The following is a 17500-nucleotide window of genomic DNA, read 5'->3' on the forward strand; positions in this document are numbered from 1 at the left end:
AAAAAAAAAAAAAAACCTCATTGAATTTTCCAGAAGACAAGGAAACTTTCACACGTGGGGACACTTGGCGGCAACTAGGCATTTCTCACCATCAAGACATGTAAGGTCTGGAAAGCCACAAGGAAACTTCTCCCTGAAACTTCTAACTGAATTATTCACACCTGTAGTTTTTCCTTCAACTGCGTATCTGGCAAACAACACACAAACACATACACACAGAAAGAGAGAGAGAGAGAGAGAGAGAGAGAGAGAGAGAGAGAGAGAGAGAGAGAGAGAGAGAGAGAGAGAGAGAGAGAGAGAGAGTACAGAAAGTTGGAAAGGGAGGAAGGAGAGAGTGGGGGGTGAGGGGGAGACGGGAGGGAGTGCTGGGAAGTGACGGGAAAAATATTGTAAAGAAAAGAATGTCAAAGTTTTGGTCCCTGATGTAGTTAATGAAGTGTGTGTGTGTGTGTGTGTGTTCCGATGTCTCTCTCTCTCTCTCTCTCTCTCTCTCTCTCTCTCTCTCTCTCTCAACTCGTATTTCCAACTCCTTCTCACATCCGCCTCCCTCTCCTTGTCTTTCTTGCTCAATTAACTCTAAAGAAAATCACGAAGACTCTCAAACTTGATCGAGGCAAGAGACAGTTCTTCAAGGATGTGCCAAATCAGGTGAAAGGAGACAAGATATCAGAAGGACCACTTATAGCATTACCCTTTCATCATTCATTCCGATTTTTATGAAGGACTTCTTATCGTTGGTTTGTTTTACTTCTATTATTATTATTATTGTTATTATTATATTTTCACTATTTTGTTTTTGTTGTTTTAAGTTTCATATTGTTTTTTTTTTTTGCAGTTTTCTATTTTTTTTTTTTTGTGTGTGTGTTAGCTCGTTTTGGTTATTATTACTTTCATATATGTCTTTCTCTTCCCATTTTTTCTCTCTCTCATTCCATTTTTTTTACTACAATATTTTCCGTTTTCCATCTACATTATTTCCAGTTTTATGTCTGGCATGTTTTTTTTTCCTTCTTTATCATTTTCTCTTTTCCACTTGTTTTTTTTCTCCATAACATTATCTATTTTTTTCATTACTGTACATTTTCTATTTTCTTTTAAAAATTTTACTTTCATATTTTGTTGCTGTGCGGTATTTTATTCTTTATATTTCCTTTTACTATGCATTTCTTTTCACTTCTCTCCCATTCGCTCATATTATAATTCATCAAGTCTTCCTGCTTTCCCTTGTTCTTTATTTGACTTATTCTTCCCCCTTGCTATTTTGGCCTTTCATTTATTTCTCTATCCACACTTCGGATTTATCGTTACACTTCGTTAAATATAAAATAGTGTGTGTATAAAAATTCAATTAATATACACAACAGTCTGCTTCCAAAAGGGGAAAACTTATTATTCCATTCCATTCCATTTCACTCCAAAAGAAAAATCAAACTGTTCTGAATTTATTGACTGAAAAGAAGCGAACAGGTTTCTCCATTTCCATATATTCATTTTTTCAATAAATTTATCTTTCTATTTACAGTCTGTCTCTCTCTCTCTCTCTCTCTCTCTCTCTCTCTCTCTTCTCATGGGATATATGTTAAGATATTTTCCCTTTAAAGCTAACATTGATCTAATCTTGTCCAGCCATTTTCCTTCTTCCCTCAGTTTGGCTGCTTGCCCGTCACAAGGCTTATCAATGTGTGTGTGTGTGTGTGTGTGTGTGTGTGTGTGTGTGTGTGTGTGTGTGTGTGTGTGTGTGTGTGTGTGTGTGTGTGTGTGTGTGTGTGTGTGTGTGTGTGTGTGTGAAGCCAAAACAGAGTGGATTTTGTTATATATTATCTTTAGCAATTTTAACCTTTTTTGACTGAAAAATTAAAAAAAATACTGGAGAAACAGGACACTCACTATTATAGGCAGTCAGCCATCAAGTTAGTCATTCATTTATTCATCCAAACAGTTCAGTTAATCAGGAATACAAGCAGTAAGTCATACATTCATCTGCTAAAAACCCACAAACATGTAGTATATAATAAGTCAATCAGATATACCTCCACTGACCCTCCAGGACATTTAGCCATTAAGCCATTCATCCATCAAATCAACTTTGTAAACCACTCAGACACATACAGACTAACTATCACCACTCATTTTTATTCCTACATCCAACTATTGCTTAATTACTAAACTACTCATGGAAACGAAGATCAAGCACGAAATAGAACACAAAACAATAAAAAAATAGAAAAGATTAGAGAGCAAGTTATGCACACACACTCAAATATCCACACTATACTAAGCTAAAGGGTAAGACATTTCCTCCACACTAATGTAATCGCTTAGCACCCTCACACCACACATGTTCTTGAAGCTCTTTTCCCTGCTCGCCTTACTTGTTTAGCTCCATCTAAGTGTATCCCTCTGTTCCTTCCCTTACTTCCCTTCTGTCTCCCTTGCTCATTATTCTCTTCTCTCTACCCTGTGTCTTGTGTTCCAATCTTACGTCCATCTAATACACCTGCTTCTGGCACCACGCTCGCATTTGGAATAACAGGGAAGTGAAGGAAATTATATCTTATGGTTGCTAAGGAGGAAACCGTCTTTACATATCCGTATGGTGGAGTGCATAAAAATATCTCTATATACATTTTTTGCAATTTTTTTCTTCTTTAATTTCGCTGTAAATTTCTGTACGACGTAAACATGAGGTCTAGCTTTGTGTGCGTGAATCATTGTTGTGGTGTGAATGAGGGGAGACTTGTGAAATGTATATTATTTGGTGTTTGTGGTTTTGAAAATATGACGTTGCTATTACAACTATCATTACAGCTTCTACTGTTATTACGTCTATTACTACTACTACTACTACTACTACTACTACTACTACTACTACTAACTGATGAAGAATTCGCCATAAAAAACTACTTACCAATGTCATTCATCTTCACAAACCTTACGCAACCTAACACACTCTATCAAAAGAAAATTAACTCTGGGAGAAAAATGTGGATAAAAATAATCGTATGTATAACTTAAAATCGTGAAAAAAATACTATTACTACTATTTCTACAAATAAAAGCGTTAACACTCACTTTGATGGTCTCGCTGTTGTAAGTCATCTCCACCACGTCCACAGAGTAATCCCTTCTCTTGCCCTCGTCCGTGAAGCTGATGTTCCCAGTGAGGCCTTCCATCTCCACCTGCAGGGAAGAATGAACACCTAATAGACACCAACGATTTATTGATTCACCCACTGCAATTTATGTGGTAGTTTTGTGAGAGTGTATCTTTTTATTTTGTTAGGTTAATTTAGTTTAGTTTGATTAGGTTAGGTTAGGTTGTCTTTGGTTTTGGTTAAGCTTGGTTAGGTAACGTCAGGTTAGGATTAGACAGAATTGTTGTAGTTATTCTATTTAATTTTCTTGTGAAGTGTTTCTCGTGAGTAATTTAGAGAAAATGCGTTTTTTGTCAGTTTGATTTATGTCTTGCTGTCTATTTCTGTTACATTTATTGTTTATTCTATTAGGAAGTGTAAGATTTGGATAAAGAGAAATGGTTAAGACAATAAGCATAACTCTGTATTGCTCTCTCTCTCTCTCTCTCTCTCTCTCTCTCTCTCTCTCTCTCTCTCTCTCTCATCAATGCGTTTTATTGATTCTTGTGACGCTTCCTTTGTTTTACTTTGACATACATCTGGACTTAATTCTTCACAATAATAAAATAATAATGATAAAAAATCATCATTTAAAATATGCACAAGTGTTAAACAAATATTGTGCATCTGACGTAGTTATGTTTAGTTATGAGTGAATACAAAACTTTCTTTTTTAATATGACATCAATTTTTCATTTCTCTCCAATAATATGCGAAATGCATCACATTAATCCCTGAGTTTAGTCAAACCTGCCCTTGATACACTGGCAGTCGTGTTTCATCGCGTATAAATAACTCCTTTTGTTTGTCTGACGCGGAAAAGCACTCATAACTCAGCCATTACGCGCGCACCTAAATATTGTATACAAACTCACACCAGCGGATCATAAAGAGCGCTCTGACCTTGACATTTCAGGCGCTTAATTAATTGTTAGTTTTCACAGATCACGTGAGGAAATGAGGTGTAATTTTCCTGTTATATTCACGTGTTACTTTTTACTCCTACTTTTCTTCAGCGTTAAGAGTAGCAATTAATATTTTTAACATCAAATATATATTTTTCCATTAACCTATTTTCATATTTTCATTAATTTACTGACAGAGAGAGAGAGAGAGAGAGAGAGAGAGAGAGAGAGAGAGAGAGAGAGAGAGAGAGAGAGAGAGAGAGAGAGAGAGAGAGATAAGGAAGACACTATAATATGAGTGAATCATATTGCGGGGTAAAGAAATAAAAGAAAATGGAAACGAAGGAAAGGAAGTGAGGCAATAAAAAATCAGAATAAAGAACAATAGTAGTAGTAGTAGTAGTAGTGAGGAGGAGGAGGAGGAGGAGGAGGAGGAGGAGGAGGAGGAGGAGGAGGAGGAGGAGGAGGAGAAGGAGGGAAAGAGAGGGAGAAAAAAATTGAGAAAAAGGGAGAGGAGGGAGGAAAGGTTTGACTATGAATATTAAGTCAACCATCAGAAAGAGAAACACACACACACACACACACACACACACACACACACACACACACACACACACACACACACACACACACACACACACACTATACAGTATACAACATATATACATACATACATACTACTGACTGGGGAAGCACGTTAACAATCTACAAATATAATAATGATACGTGATGTCATTGCCAAGTTAGGAGAAAACATCATTAATCAAAAATACATTGGTTCATATGGATATAAATTAAACACACACACACACACACACACACACACACACACACACACACACACACACACACAGAGGTAAAACAGAATCCTTTAACATTCTTCTATTTTCATATAATATGTTTCTCACTGTTCTCTGCCACTTACGCAAAACACACACACAAACATTCTCTCTCTCTCTCTCTCTCTCTCCAGACCAAAATTTCACCTATATTACCATTTTAAAAGTCTATTATTACATTCACAATTGTAGCATTTTCCTCCCCTCCATTTCTCTTTTAAATCCCTCACTTCTTTTCCCCTTCCCTCTTTAACCCTTCATCATTTATCTCCCTTTTCTAACTCCCCTTGTACCTTCTTGGCAATTGCAACATTTTCCCCTCCCATTTTTTATATGTAAACTGTCTGATTTGTTATTTCCTTCTTTTCTCCCTATTCTTTACAACTTTTCGTCCTTTTTATCTCCCTTTTATACTCCATCACAATTATTACACCTTTCTTCTGTCCATTATCTCTCACCTCCTTGCCTTAGTCTGTCAAGCCACTCGCTCTTCACCCTCTCCTCCTCTGTCTCCTCCTCCTCCTTCTGCTGTTTCCTTTGTCTTAATCATACAAAGACCACACAAACCTATGGTATAACAACGCTGCCACCGCTTTCTCTATCACGAAAGGGCTGGCGGGGAAGGCGAGATGGAGAGAGAGAGAGAGAGAGAGAGAGAGAGAGAGAGAGAGAGAGAGAGAGAGAGAGAGAGAGAGAGAGAGAGAGAGAGAGAGAGAGAGAGAGAGAGAGAAGAAGGGTTAGGACAGGAGGGATAGGAGGGAATGTAACTTCAAAGAGACACAATTACCTCTTGTCTCGCCCTCGTATTCCTCGCTAAAGTGGTCCCACGGAAATAAAGCCAAGGGAAAAAAGGGCTCGATCGTTGGCACACATGCACACACACACACACACACGTACGCACAGGGAATATATCAGGTTGGGGGATATTAGTGGTGAGCGCCGCACAGGAGGTGAAGCGGAACTCAACAGCAGTGGTGGCCAAAATTATGAAGACAGGTACACTTTGTTTCTTTTGCTGCTGTGGAGGGAGACGCTGGAGACCTAATTTCCCGGTTCCTGAAATGGCTTCTGTGTGTGTGTGTGTGTGTGTGTGTGTGTGTGTGCTGGGAAAAGCAGTGTAACACATAATTTAATTTCGTGTTGTTATTTCTTTATTATTTTTCTAGACTAATCAGTGAATTGGGGATAAATTCGGGCTCTGATTTTGGTGGTACTATTATTTATAGTGATATTATTATTATCATTACTATTATTACTGATATTTATTATTATTATTATTATTATTATTATTATTGTCATCATCAACAACATCATCATTATCAATAGTAGTAGTAGTAGTAGTAGTAGTAGTAGTAGTAGTAGTAGTAGTAGTATAAATGACATAAGACAGACACTTTAAGCTACTATTACTACCTACTACAACTACCACCACTAGTACTAAGTCTACAACCACTACCATAACAACCACAACCACAACCACAACCACAACCACCACTACCACCACCAATTAGACCCACAAACTCACTCTCCCCACGAAAAAAAAAAAAAAAAACACACAAGAATTAAGACAAAAAGAGTCTGTGTTCAGGTAACGAGGAAGTGGAAGGGAGGAGGGGATGGAGGCCACGCTCAAAAGCCACTCCTCCTCCCAATTGGGGCTTGTGAATTATGAAGAGGCGGGCACAAGTTATACAGAGGAGTTATGTCGGCGGCAGCGGTAAATTAATGCATCAACTTGACTCATCCTCGCAGAATTAGGCCGCAAACTGGCTGGCCTTTTGATCCTCATTACGAGAGACAAAAAGGCGGAGGCGGAGCTCACACACACGCAATCAGGCACGAGAAGAAGACTCATTAGCACGCCGAGTCTGTCAGGAGCCGCTAATGAAGAGTAATATCCTGCAAGACTCGAGTTTACCTGTGTTGCTTCTCGCCTTCTCTCTCTCTCTCTCTCTCGCCTGCCTTGTCTTTCTCTCCTCCGTTTTCTTTCATTCTTGCTTCGTTTTTCTCCTGTTTCTTTTCATTCCTTCTTTATTTTGTTCCTTTATCTACGCTTTCCTATTCTCGTTCTTTGTTTCATTTTGCCTTTGTAGTTTCTCGTCTTTCTCTCCTCCTTTTTTTTCTTTCTATTTCTCTTTCTCATCTTTCTATTTCATTTCCTCCTATTTTTTTTTTCTTTTCTCTTATCTTTTTCATTCCTTTTCCTTCTCTTCCATTCTCTTCTGTCCTTGTTTTGATTTGTATGGTTTTCTTTCCTTGTTTTCCTTTTCTCTCTTTAGTTTATCCCTGTTTCTCCTTCCTTCCTTCCTCTTCTCTTTCTTTATTGTTCTTTGTTAATTTCAGTACCTTTTTATTTCCCTTTTTCGTTCCTTGCTCTCTTAACTCCTCTCTTTCGTCCTCCTTTTTTTCATTTATTGTCTTAATCATCACTTTCCTTTCGCTTTTCCTTTTCTCTTTCTTGTATTATTCCTTGATTCTTTCGAGTTTCCTCCCTTTCATCCTTTGTTCTCATGTCTTCATCAACTCCTTGTGTGTTTCTTCTCCTCAGCTTTCATTTCTTATCCTTTTTTTCTCCAACTTTGTAATCCTTCTCATTTCTTCTGTTCATTCCTTCCTTTCTTCTCCTCAGCTTCATATCTTGATTCTTTCTCATCCTCTTACGTGTATCATACTGTTGTTTCATACTATGTTATCTTCTTGTCTCTCTCATCTCTCGTCCTCTTAATTCTTGTCTTCCTTCCTATCTTGTTCTTTCCTTTGTTTCGTATTTTTTTCTTTATTGCATTATTTCGTCTCTATATTTTCTGGTTTCAGGTTGTGTTATCCTTGCTCTGCTTTTTTCCTTTCTTTTTGTATTTATTTTTTTTTAATTCTACTCTTTCGTTTGTATATATATTTTTTTTATATATATATGTGCATTATCGTAATTTTTTAGTTTCTCATACGAATGCCTTTTTTTATTTTTCTAGTTATCTATTTCGGTTTCTTATTGTCTTTTTTCCTTTTCCCATTCCCATTTTCTTCTTTAATTTTTCCTGTTTTTACTTTTATTTTAATTTCTTTATTCTATTCTTTTATTTAGTTTTCATATTTCTCGACATTCTTTTAACACAATTACGCTTTCCTCTTCCTCTTCCTACTTTGAGATCATTTTATCTTTTCCGTTGACCTTTTTTTTTTTTTCATCCTCCTTGCGTTACACTCTCTCCTTTGTTGTTTTATAAGTTCTTTAGTCTTTTTATTTTCTTACATACTTTCTTTTTTTACGTTTTATTGTATATATTTTTTGTCACTTTTCTTTTTTATAATTCATTTTTTCTATAACAATTAATCTTCATTGTTTCTATTTCTTTTCATATCTATAGATTTCCTTATTCTATTTTTTGTACGCTTTTCGTGATTCTTATTATCCATTTTCTTTATTAACAATATTTTGTGGTTAAATTCGAGATTTTTTCTTAATTTAGGGTTAGTCATTGTTATAAGAGCTTCTGGTATTTTCCTTTTGATTATATTTCGATGTTTCTGTTGCTGTTGTCGATGGCGGGGGTGGAGGTGGTGGTGGTGATGTCGGTATTTCTATTGTTGGCAGTGGGCAAGAATCTAATGAATAAAGAATGATGTCCAGCAAATGTTTTAATTGTGAAATAACTTAATTATAAACCAAATATTTCATTGACGATTAATTATAATGTATCAGAAAAAATGTTGGCACGTGCCAGTGGGAAGCAACAAGGAGTATTATCAATTATTCCGCAACGGTGTGCTTAATTACGAGAACTTGATAATGATAGTCGTATAGAATGCACACGATTTATTTCTTTTCGAGTTAAAAGATTAAATAAGGAAATGCAATATGAAATAATGATAATAATAATAATAATAACAAACATCAGCCTAAATCACGCCCTTAACCACTTCAGTGCTAGGACGCATTTTTACCTTGAATTTTGGGGTATGACAGGACGATTCTATTTACAATACGAAAGGTCTATGGAGGTCAAAAGATTGATGCCCAAAGTTTTCACTATTTCAATCCCCACATGATTCTGAAGCTGTATAAATTCGCCAAATAATAAGCAGAATGAATATAAAAAGGTATCCTGGTACTGAAGGATTAAAAGAAAACGGGAAACTGTAGGAAATATTTGTCTTGCAGTAGGAAAATCATAACTACCTTTTGTTACTCTTTGTTATTCTGTCCGCCACTGTAAGAGTGTCAAGAGAATTGGTTCTTCTTACACCAAGTCATGTTCTGATGTTTCTACGTTTGAAGAAAGATGGTAAAGGGAGAGAGAAAAAAAACGTACCCTGTTTTTCCATACAACCAAATAATAATAATAACGACAATAATAATAATAATAATAATAATAATAATAATAATAATAATAATAATCAGAGAACTCAAAGGAAAAGACTAGTTTGTTCCGTACGATTTCACAATATTTCCGCTTCCTTCCTCACTTGCGACTAAATCATGTTAAAGAACATTAGAAATACGTAATATTTTACTGTTGATTAATTTTATGGATGATGTAATAAAGAGAGAGAGAGAGAGAGAGAGAGAGAGAGAGAGAGAGAGAGAGAGAGAGAGAGAGAGAGAGAGAGAGAGAGAGAGAGAGAGAGAGAGAGATAACGCTCGGACTTTCAAAAATAACACACGACTAATGGAAAAAAGAGAGAAACTAAGTATAAAATAATACAAATTCAACAATCAGCTACACGAAACACTCAAAAGTCTGTCATATGTGTGTCGGCGGCGCAGCGTAAGATCGTGGCGCATGATGATGATGGTGAAAGGTGATGGATGGGCGAGGCGCGGCATTTCACACCCTGCGATGAATTACAAAGGAATATTGCAAGTGTTAGCGTGACACGTGAGCACCGCCCGGTGTGTCCGCCGGGGTTTATGACATGCAGTTATTTAACGGAAATCATTATGAGTAAAAAATGACTCAATTTGTGTAACTCGTATTTTAATTGAAATATTATAACGCCAAAACAAAATGTAAGGTTCATAAGTTTTTTTATACATTTTTTTTTTTTTCGCAAAACACAGACATGTTTGACGTGCAGTATTTCAATGCGGATGATTTGTTGAGAGCTTAATGAAATATGCAAATGAGTTCAGTCTTCATCATCCCCCGTGACTGACACCTGCAGGCCGTTCTGCATTCTTCACCTCTGCTAAATCATATTAATGTCTTTTATTAAAAAAGGTATCCGCGAATATGACAAATAATATCAAACCAAAACTATTATTAAAAATTTACAACGCAGCGAATTTCATTTCCAAATATTTGTCATTTATTACTTTTCTTTCTTTCCTTCCTAAGCCTTACCTTTTATTCTACGGCAACTATAAACAATATGAACTAAAATATTTTCAAAAAGTTTCTAGTGCAATTTTTTTCTTAAATATTTCCTATATACTATTTTAACCAGTTTACCTCTCCCTAACATTTCTCTACCGCAATAACAAACAATATAAACATAAATCTATTTTGAAAATAAATCCAACTTAATATTTCCTTTCATTTATTAATTTCCAAATTCCTTAGGTTCCCACACACAAACAATGTGAAGTAAAACTTACTATAAACCTTTTTCATATATTTCTCTAAAATATTTCCCATCATCCCTAATTCTTTCTGTTCCTAATAACATTTCCTCAAGATTTCATGACTCTTCTACTGTTATTTTCGTCTCTTCTATCTCCTTAATTCACTCCTCTCCTCCATTCTTCTCATACCCTGTTCTTCCCCTTTCTGCATTTCCCTTATTTCTTTTCTCTTTCCCGTCCCACTTCCATTATTCAGGCTTATTCCATTCTCTTAAATTCTCCTTCTTCCTTCATCGAATCTTTTTGCTTTATTTTACCTCAGTATATTAATTTCTCATGTATTCCTTTATGCCTTCAAAAATATGTTATTCTATTTTATCTTCTCCTTTTATTACTTTATCATCCCCTATCCTCCTTCTTTCCTATTTCTTTCATTTCTGCTTCAGTGTCATCTTCCTCCAGTTTTCTTCTAAATTCCTTACTTCTTACCTCATTTCCTTTTTTTTTATTCCATTTCCTTCTCAATTTAATCTCTTTCAGTCATTTTTTCCTTTTTCCTTCACCTCTCCTACTGTACCATCTTCGCTTTGTTTTCTATATCTTCGCTTCTCTTTTTTTTCTCTTCTTCATATTTTTCTCCACACATAGTTAATCAATAAATTAGATTTGAACTAAATCATTTAAGACAACCGGCTAATTATCAGCTAGTTTTGCCTCTGCTGTTTTGCCCTTCCTCACTGTGAAATAATGGGTTTAAACTTGAAAAATTCAGGTTTAGGAAAGAAATGGGAAGAAACTGGTTTTCAAACAGAGTGGTTGATGAGTCTAACGGTCTCAGTGGTCATGTAATCAGGGCTGAACCAATTGGGAGGTTTAAAAGAAGATAAGTTCATGGATGGAGAAGATAGACGGCCTCTTGCAGCTTCCCTCTTTTCTTATGTTCTTATGTTAACCTACACAAGTTCAGTTACTCATAAGATGCATTGCAATTTAATCATTCGAAAGTAAAGTGTGTGTGTGTGTGTGTGTGTGTGTGTGTGTGTGTGTGTGTGTGTGTGTGTGTGTGTGTGTGTGTGTGTGTGTGTGTGTGTGTGTGTGTGTGTGTGTTTATGCACGAGGGAAAACTGGCCAAGGGCAAAAAAAAATAATATATAAAAAAAGGCCCACTGGACTGACAGTTTCCTTAAAAACATTAAGAATTATCCAAACGACAGGGACAAATGTCTTAAAAACTCCCTCTTAAAAGAAGTCAAGTTGTAGGAAGATGGATATACAGAAGCAGGCAGGGAGTTCCAGAGTTCACCAGAGTAAGGTATGAATGTTTGAGAATACTGGTGAACTCTTGCATTAGAGAGCTGTGTGTGTGTGTGTGTATGTGTGTGTGTATTTATTCCTCTGTACTTTTATTATTTTCTTTCAACATTTTGCAAAGAATCCAACAACAACATCTTTTTCCTCCAAGGAGATCTTTCTTCACTTATATATACCCTTAGTCAGTGGCAACATTTTAGAGCTCTCTCTCTCTCTCTCTCTCTCTCTCTCTCTCTCTCTCTCTCTCTCTCTCTCTCTCTCTTTCATATAAGCTTCCTACCAATTTCTCTACATTTTTCAAACAGTATACACATGGTATATTTTCTGCACGTTGCATAGTTTTCCTCTGTATCGCAATTCTCGTTTTAAGCTTCAATCCAAGTTTTTCCTCCATATGACCTTTTCTCTAGGGCAGAATGATTTTAACGGGAGCTGCGCTGTCTAGTTTTAAAAAGCCATGGTTTCTTTAGGATCATTCCTGCCTACTACCACTTATATAGATTCTTTCTCTCATAAGAACGTAATAAAAAAATAAGGGAAGCTACAAGAAGCCATTAGGCCTTATATGAAACATAGCTGCACACCATTCCCATCCATAAAGTTGTCTAATCTTCTTTTTAAAGCTCCCTAATGACTCCGCACTAACAACCTGACTGCTGACTCCATTCTATTCATGTACCACTTTATTTTGAAATGCAATTCCTTCACATCTCTTCTCTATATCTAACTTTTCAAGCATGGACCGATTATTTTTTGTATCATACTTACCTATCCTGAAAATTTTGCCTACGTCTCCCACTCGCTGAAGTATTTGCTCGAGTCCCAGCTGAGTGTATCTGTTTTGTCTCCGTTTTCTGAGTTGAATGTCTCTGGTGGTACGCACGGTTAATTTATGCTTTCTGCACGGCTATTACTCGTGTGTTACGTTCATTCACTGCCGCTGAGCACGCTCCATGCTCCTTCCAGCGCTACCCACACAGCCACCACATACTGACTAAACCAAGGAGGATAAAGGAGTAGTAGTTTACAAGGAAGGTACAGAGAAAGCGTAATGGGAATATAGAGGAAGAAACCTTAGAGCAAAGATAAAGATTGGGAACATTTACAAGACAGAGAGGGAAAGTTTGTAGGAGGAACACGAAGGAAGAAAGCTTGCAAGGAAGATACATGAAAAAAAATGAAGATGGAGAGATACGCATTTTATAATAAAGATATAGAAGGAGAAAGCTTACTAAGAAGACAATGAAGGTAAAGTTTCCAAGGCGGCCAGGGATGCCAGAGCGTTCTAAGGAAGACAGAGAAAGGAAGCTGACGAGAATGATACAACGGTAGAACACACAAGGGAAGAAACAGAAAACAAAATAGACAAGAGAAAATAGAAGATTACAAACACATTTCTTGGTCCAAACATAATAAAGACCTTGCCAACACCATTACAAAGGTACGCACTTTTACCATATCTTTATAAATGTACCCAAAACACCTTTAAAAGCCCTCTCAAAGTACCACTAAGGCTATATATTCCTATTTCCTACCCTCTGCCATCCTTTGCGCCGCAATTACACTTCTGAAGAGGCGCGGAGTGATCGGTCAAGGGCTTCTCCGCCAGGATACGCCCACCTCCTCACAGACCCCAACAAGTCCGCCCTTCTGCCTCATTTATTACTCCTCCAGCCGCCAATAACACCTCGAGGGGCGGCCTGAGTCCCCGCCGCCGCCACAAAGCATCGGTCTTGAAGTGTTGGACTCAGAGAGGCTCAAGTGCTACTCAAGGCTCCTGAAGAGTAAGTTGTACCCGCAAGGAGGAGAGGTGGCGAAAGGAGAGGCTGCATAGTTATGAGTGAAGGGAGAGGTGAGGTGAGGAGGAAGAGGAGGAGGAGCTTCTACAGTATTTATGTGGAAGAGAGAAAGGCGATATAGGGAAAGTCTCTTGTAGAAAAAAAAAAAAATGCCTTGTTATTTTGAGTCTTAAATGTCTCAGATGATGGACCGTTTCGTCTCATGCAAAATCTCTCTCTCTCTCTCTCTCCCCATGGATTGCTTCAATAGGGATCGTGCCTTCTAGAAACAGTCTCTCTTCTACAACCGCTTCTCCTCAAACGACAGTCCGCTTCTACTCAAACGACAGTCTCTTTCTCTCTCTCTCTCTCCCCACGCAGACTGCCTACACACACCTTCCATTCTCCCTCCCTTTCTCCGTCTTCCCTCCCGCTTTTCCCTGGAACAGTCTGGGGCCGCGGTCGTATCATCAGCATCCATCGCGTGACTCCATCTGGGCCGCGAGTGGCTCAGACTGTGGCTGGAGTTTGGGAAAGCTGTCCATCTCGTCTCACGACCCCGCGACCCTCCTGGCAGCTCGGAGGCGTCTCGGACACCCTCTCCCGCTGCTCGTTAACATACTAATCTGTGCTTAACGGGGTTTCCTCGCCGCCCTCAACGCTCTCCCCCTCTGCTGGCTGTGTCATTTTCGCATAAACCTGTGCCACTTGTCATTCGCGCAGCACTCGCTTCTGTTGCGTTGTGTTGCTTGGCCTTGCACTGATGTCACCCCCAGGAGTGTGTGAGTGCCTCCCCTTCCCTCCTCTTCCTCCTCTTTCTCCTCCTTCTCATCTTGTTTATTCGTGAGGCATTTGTGTTACGCTGCTGTGGCTGTGTTGGGATGTGCTGGTTGCCTGGGTTGCTTTTGTTTGGTTGGTCTGGTTGTCTTTCACTCGAGTTCCTGCATCAATAGTTTTTTTTTTTTTTCCCCGAGGCTCGCCTGTGTTCGTTCAGAGCGTGTTATTTTGTTTCGTAGTAAATCTCGTATGTTTTCTTTTTCTCTCCTTTTTCATCTATTTTTTTTTCTTCTTGCTGACATTTTTCTTCATTTTCTTTAGTTGCCGTGATAACATTGGAGTCGTTTTCTATAAAGTGTTTTCTCCGTGACTGGTGCACCCGTCTGACCTCCTTCCCTTTTTCCCTCCACGTTTTCTTTCCACTTTCTGAATCCGTCTCATTTATCCAGCCCATCACGAAATCACTCTTGCTTCCTATTCACTCACGCTCCTATCACTCCACTCTGATAGGACTTTTCTTAACTCCCTCCTCCTCTTCCTCCTACTCCTTGCTTGCTCTCCCTTTCACAAAACGAAATCAGAACACATATTTATATTTTCCTCCGAAACCCGTTTTCTCTGAAGCTATTTCCCAACAAAACGTGGAAATCTACTTACCTGTTGGTTTATTTATTTCGTACTTTACCTTTACCTGCCGTGTGAACAGAAAACGTGATCAAGTTTGTTCTTATTTACAATCGCTTTCCTGCTATCCTTTGCGATTCTAACGAGCAGAAAGGTTATAAAAAAAAAACACACATACACAGACACACACATTACCACAACCTTCATCTCCTCCTGACCTTTCTCATGAATCGTGTAATCTTCTCGCCATGCTCCCAAACGCTCTGGTCGCTGTCCGTGGTGTCACATCCCATCCCGCGAGGCGAGCTCAGACCCGTGCTTTCTCCAAAGGCATCCAGCTTCTTGCGCTTGAGTTTCGTGAGGGCCTCTGCCACAACGATCACGGCGTCGTAGATCAGCGCCGACTGTGCCTGAGGGTTGAGAGAGAACGAGGTTTTAGTGCATGTTGTCTGGTGGTGGTGGTGGTGATGTTGGCTTGTGTGTGGTGGTGTTGGTTTATTTGTGGGAGTAAGTGTGTTGAGAGAGAGAGAGAGAGAGAGAGAGAGAGAGAGAGAGAGAGAGAGAGAGAGAGAGAGAGAGAGAGAGAGAGAGAGAGAGAGAGAGAGAGAGAGAGAGAGAGAGAGAGAGAGAGAGAGAGAGAGAGAGAGAGAGAGAGAGAGAGAGAGAGAGAGGTGGGGGGAAAAGACAGACAAACACATTCTTTATACATATATCAAGGTGAAAGAAATATTTGCACAGTTTATTTCAGCCTGTTGATGTCGCGACGGGGACGTGGAATAACATCAAATATCTCCAGGAAAAATAACATCTGGGCAAAATAAGTGGCGTCACAAATAAACACCACGATAACAAAACAAGAAAAAAATATAAGAAAAAAAAAAAAACATACCATCTCTTGATATTCACTTGGCAACCTATAAAACAAATAAACCATCTACATATACATTTTCCTCACATTCTTACCCTTTTCTATTCAACCCTGGAACGGCAAACTTGTGTATTTTGCATCATATCTTTTTGTTCATTTTTTTTTTCCAATCGGTTTTATTTCATCTGGAGTCAACAAGCACTGGATGAAGGTAAAGTCAGGTCAGATCAGGTCAGAACAGGTCACCATGAAGGTCAGAGGTATTGGTGGTGTGTGTTGCTCAATTCATATACGTGTCCCTCTCTGGTAACAATTAATAATGAAGGATTTATGAAGATATGAAAATGATTTGTAAGTAAGTTGGAACACGGCTGGTATGTCTGATAGTGCGGTACTAGTGAAGGACTGAAATTTAAACCAATGCCACCTTAATATTTATTCTTCTATATTCCCTTTTTCATAAAACTAAGAGAGTTCCTGGACAACACCAGCAAAAAAATGCCAAAAATATAATAAATGTTCCACTGTAGCCGCCAAAAAAAAAAAAAAAAAAAAAAAAAATTATGGGAGGTGTTTTGCAGAGAGAGAGAGAGAGAGAGAGAGAGAGAGAGAGAGAGAGAGAGAGAGAGAGAGAGAGAGAGAGAGAGAGAGAGAGAGAGAGACAAAATGGGAGGGAAAAATACACAAATTCAAAACAAAGGGAACCACAATCTCTCTCTCTCTCTCTCCCTCTCACAGAACCATGTAGCCTCATAATCGCCTGTCAGGGAAGCACGGCTGCAACACGATAGCTGCAGGCTGAGTCGGAAAGGAAGACTGACAGGCGACCAGCAGAGGAAACAATCCCGCAATTAGAAGCGCATGTTGTGAGAGCGTGTTAGAAAAGGTCTCTTGTGGGAAGCTTAATGTTTTGAGTGACAGCGGGACGAAGAGGAGGAGGAAGAATAGAAGAGAAGAGGAGGAAGATGAAGAGGAAGAGAGGGGAAAGGAAGAAAACTAGAAGGAAATGCATGAAGAAGAGGAAGCGAAATAAGAGGAAGACGAGGAAAACAAACAGAGAAACGATACTTACAATGAGAAAATTAACATCAGGATGAAGAAGATGAAAGAGAAGAAGAGGAAGAGGAGGAAGCGGTAAAACAGAGCAACGACCAGAATAAAGTTAAGAAAACGAAAAAAAAAAAAAAAAAAAAAGGAAGATGAAAGATAACAACAAGGAGAAAAAGCCAAGAAAAAAATATGACAAGGATGAGGCTGATGATGATAAACTTCGACAAAAAAAGGTATTATTGAAAAAAAAAGATAAAAAGGTAAAATTAGCAAATATATCTAAAAAAAAAAAAACTAAGAATAACGCAATAAACAAAACAACAATAAGAAAAGAAAAAAAATATCTAAAACCTAAAAGTAGAAAGAATATGAAAAAAAGAAGAATAAGAAGAACAATATAAGAAAACACTAAAATAGGTCGAAAAAAAAAACGAAGAGAAAGCCAACCACAACAACAACGACCACTATTATCACCACCACCACCACTACCACGACCACCAGTACCACCACCACCACCAAAGCCACCATCACCACCACAAACAGACTCCCACAATCCCAAATCCTGCCCATAAATAATAAGGCAAAGAAGACGCCATTATTTTTCCCCTTAAACCAGTGGCCCCATTACCAGAGAGGCTGCAATATACTGAG

At 38.2% G+C, this 17500-nt stretch overlaps 1 protein-coding gene across 4 annotated transcripts in view; it reads right to left on the bottom strand.

Annotated features, from left to right (window-relative positions):
- LOC123502760 (glutamate receptor 1-like) overlaps positions 1–17500 on the bottom strand; it is an 815513-nt gene that overhangs the window by 163416 nt on the left and 634597 nt on the right. For all 4 annotated transcript variants that reach the window (XM_045252006.1, XM_045252005.1, XM_045252004.1 and 1 more), the window contains exons 9-10: positions 15150–15341; positions 3073–3180 (exon numbers count right to left, since the gene is read on the bottom strand). In XM_045252006.1, coding sequence (XP_045107941.1) covers positions 3073–3180; positions 15150–15341 — 300 coding nt within the window. The remainder of the gene's footprint in view (positions 1–3072; positions 3181–15149; positions 15342–17500) is intronic.

The sequence above is a fragment of the Portunus trituberculatus genome, chromosome 12 (genome assembly GCF_017591435.1).
Source record: "Portunus trituberculatus isolate SZX2019 chromosome 12, ASM1759143v1, whole genome shotgun sequence".
In the NCBI taxonomy this organism is placed as follows: domain Eukaryota; kingdom Metazoa; phylum Arthropoda; class Malacostraca; order Decapoda; family Portunidae; genus Portunus; species Portunus trituberculatus.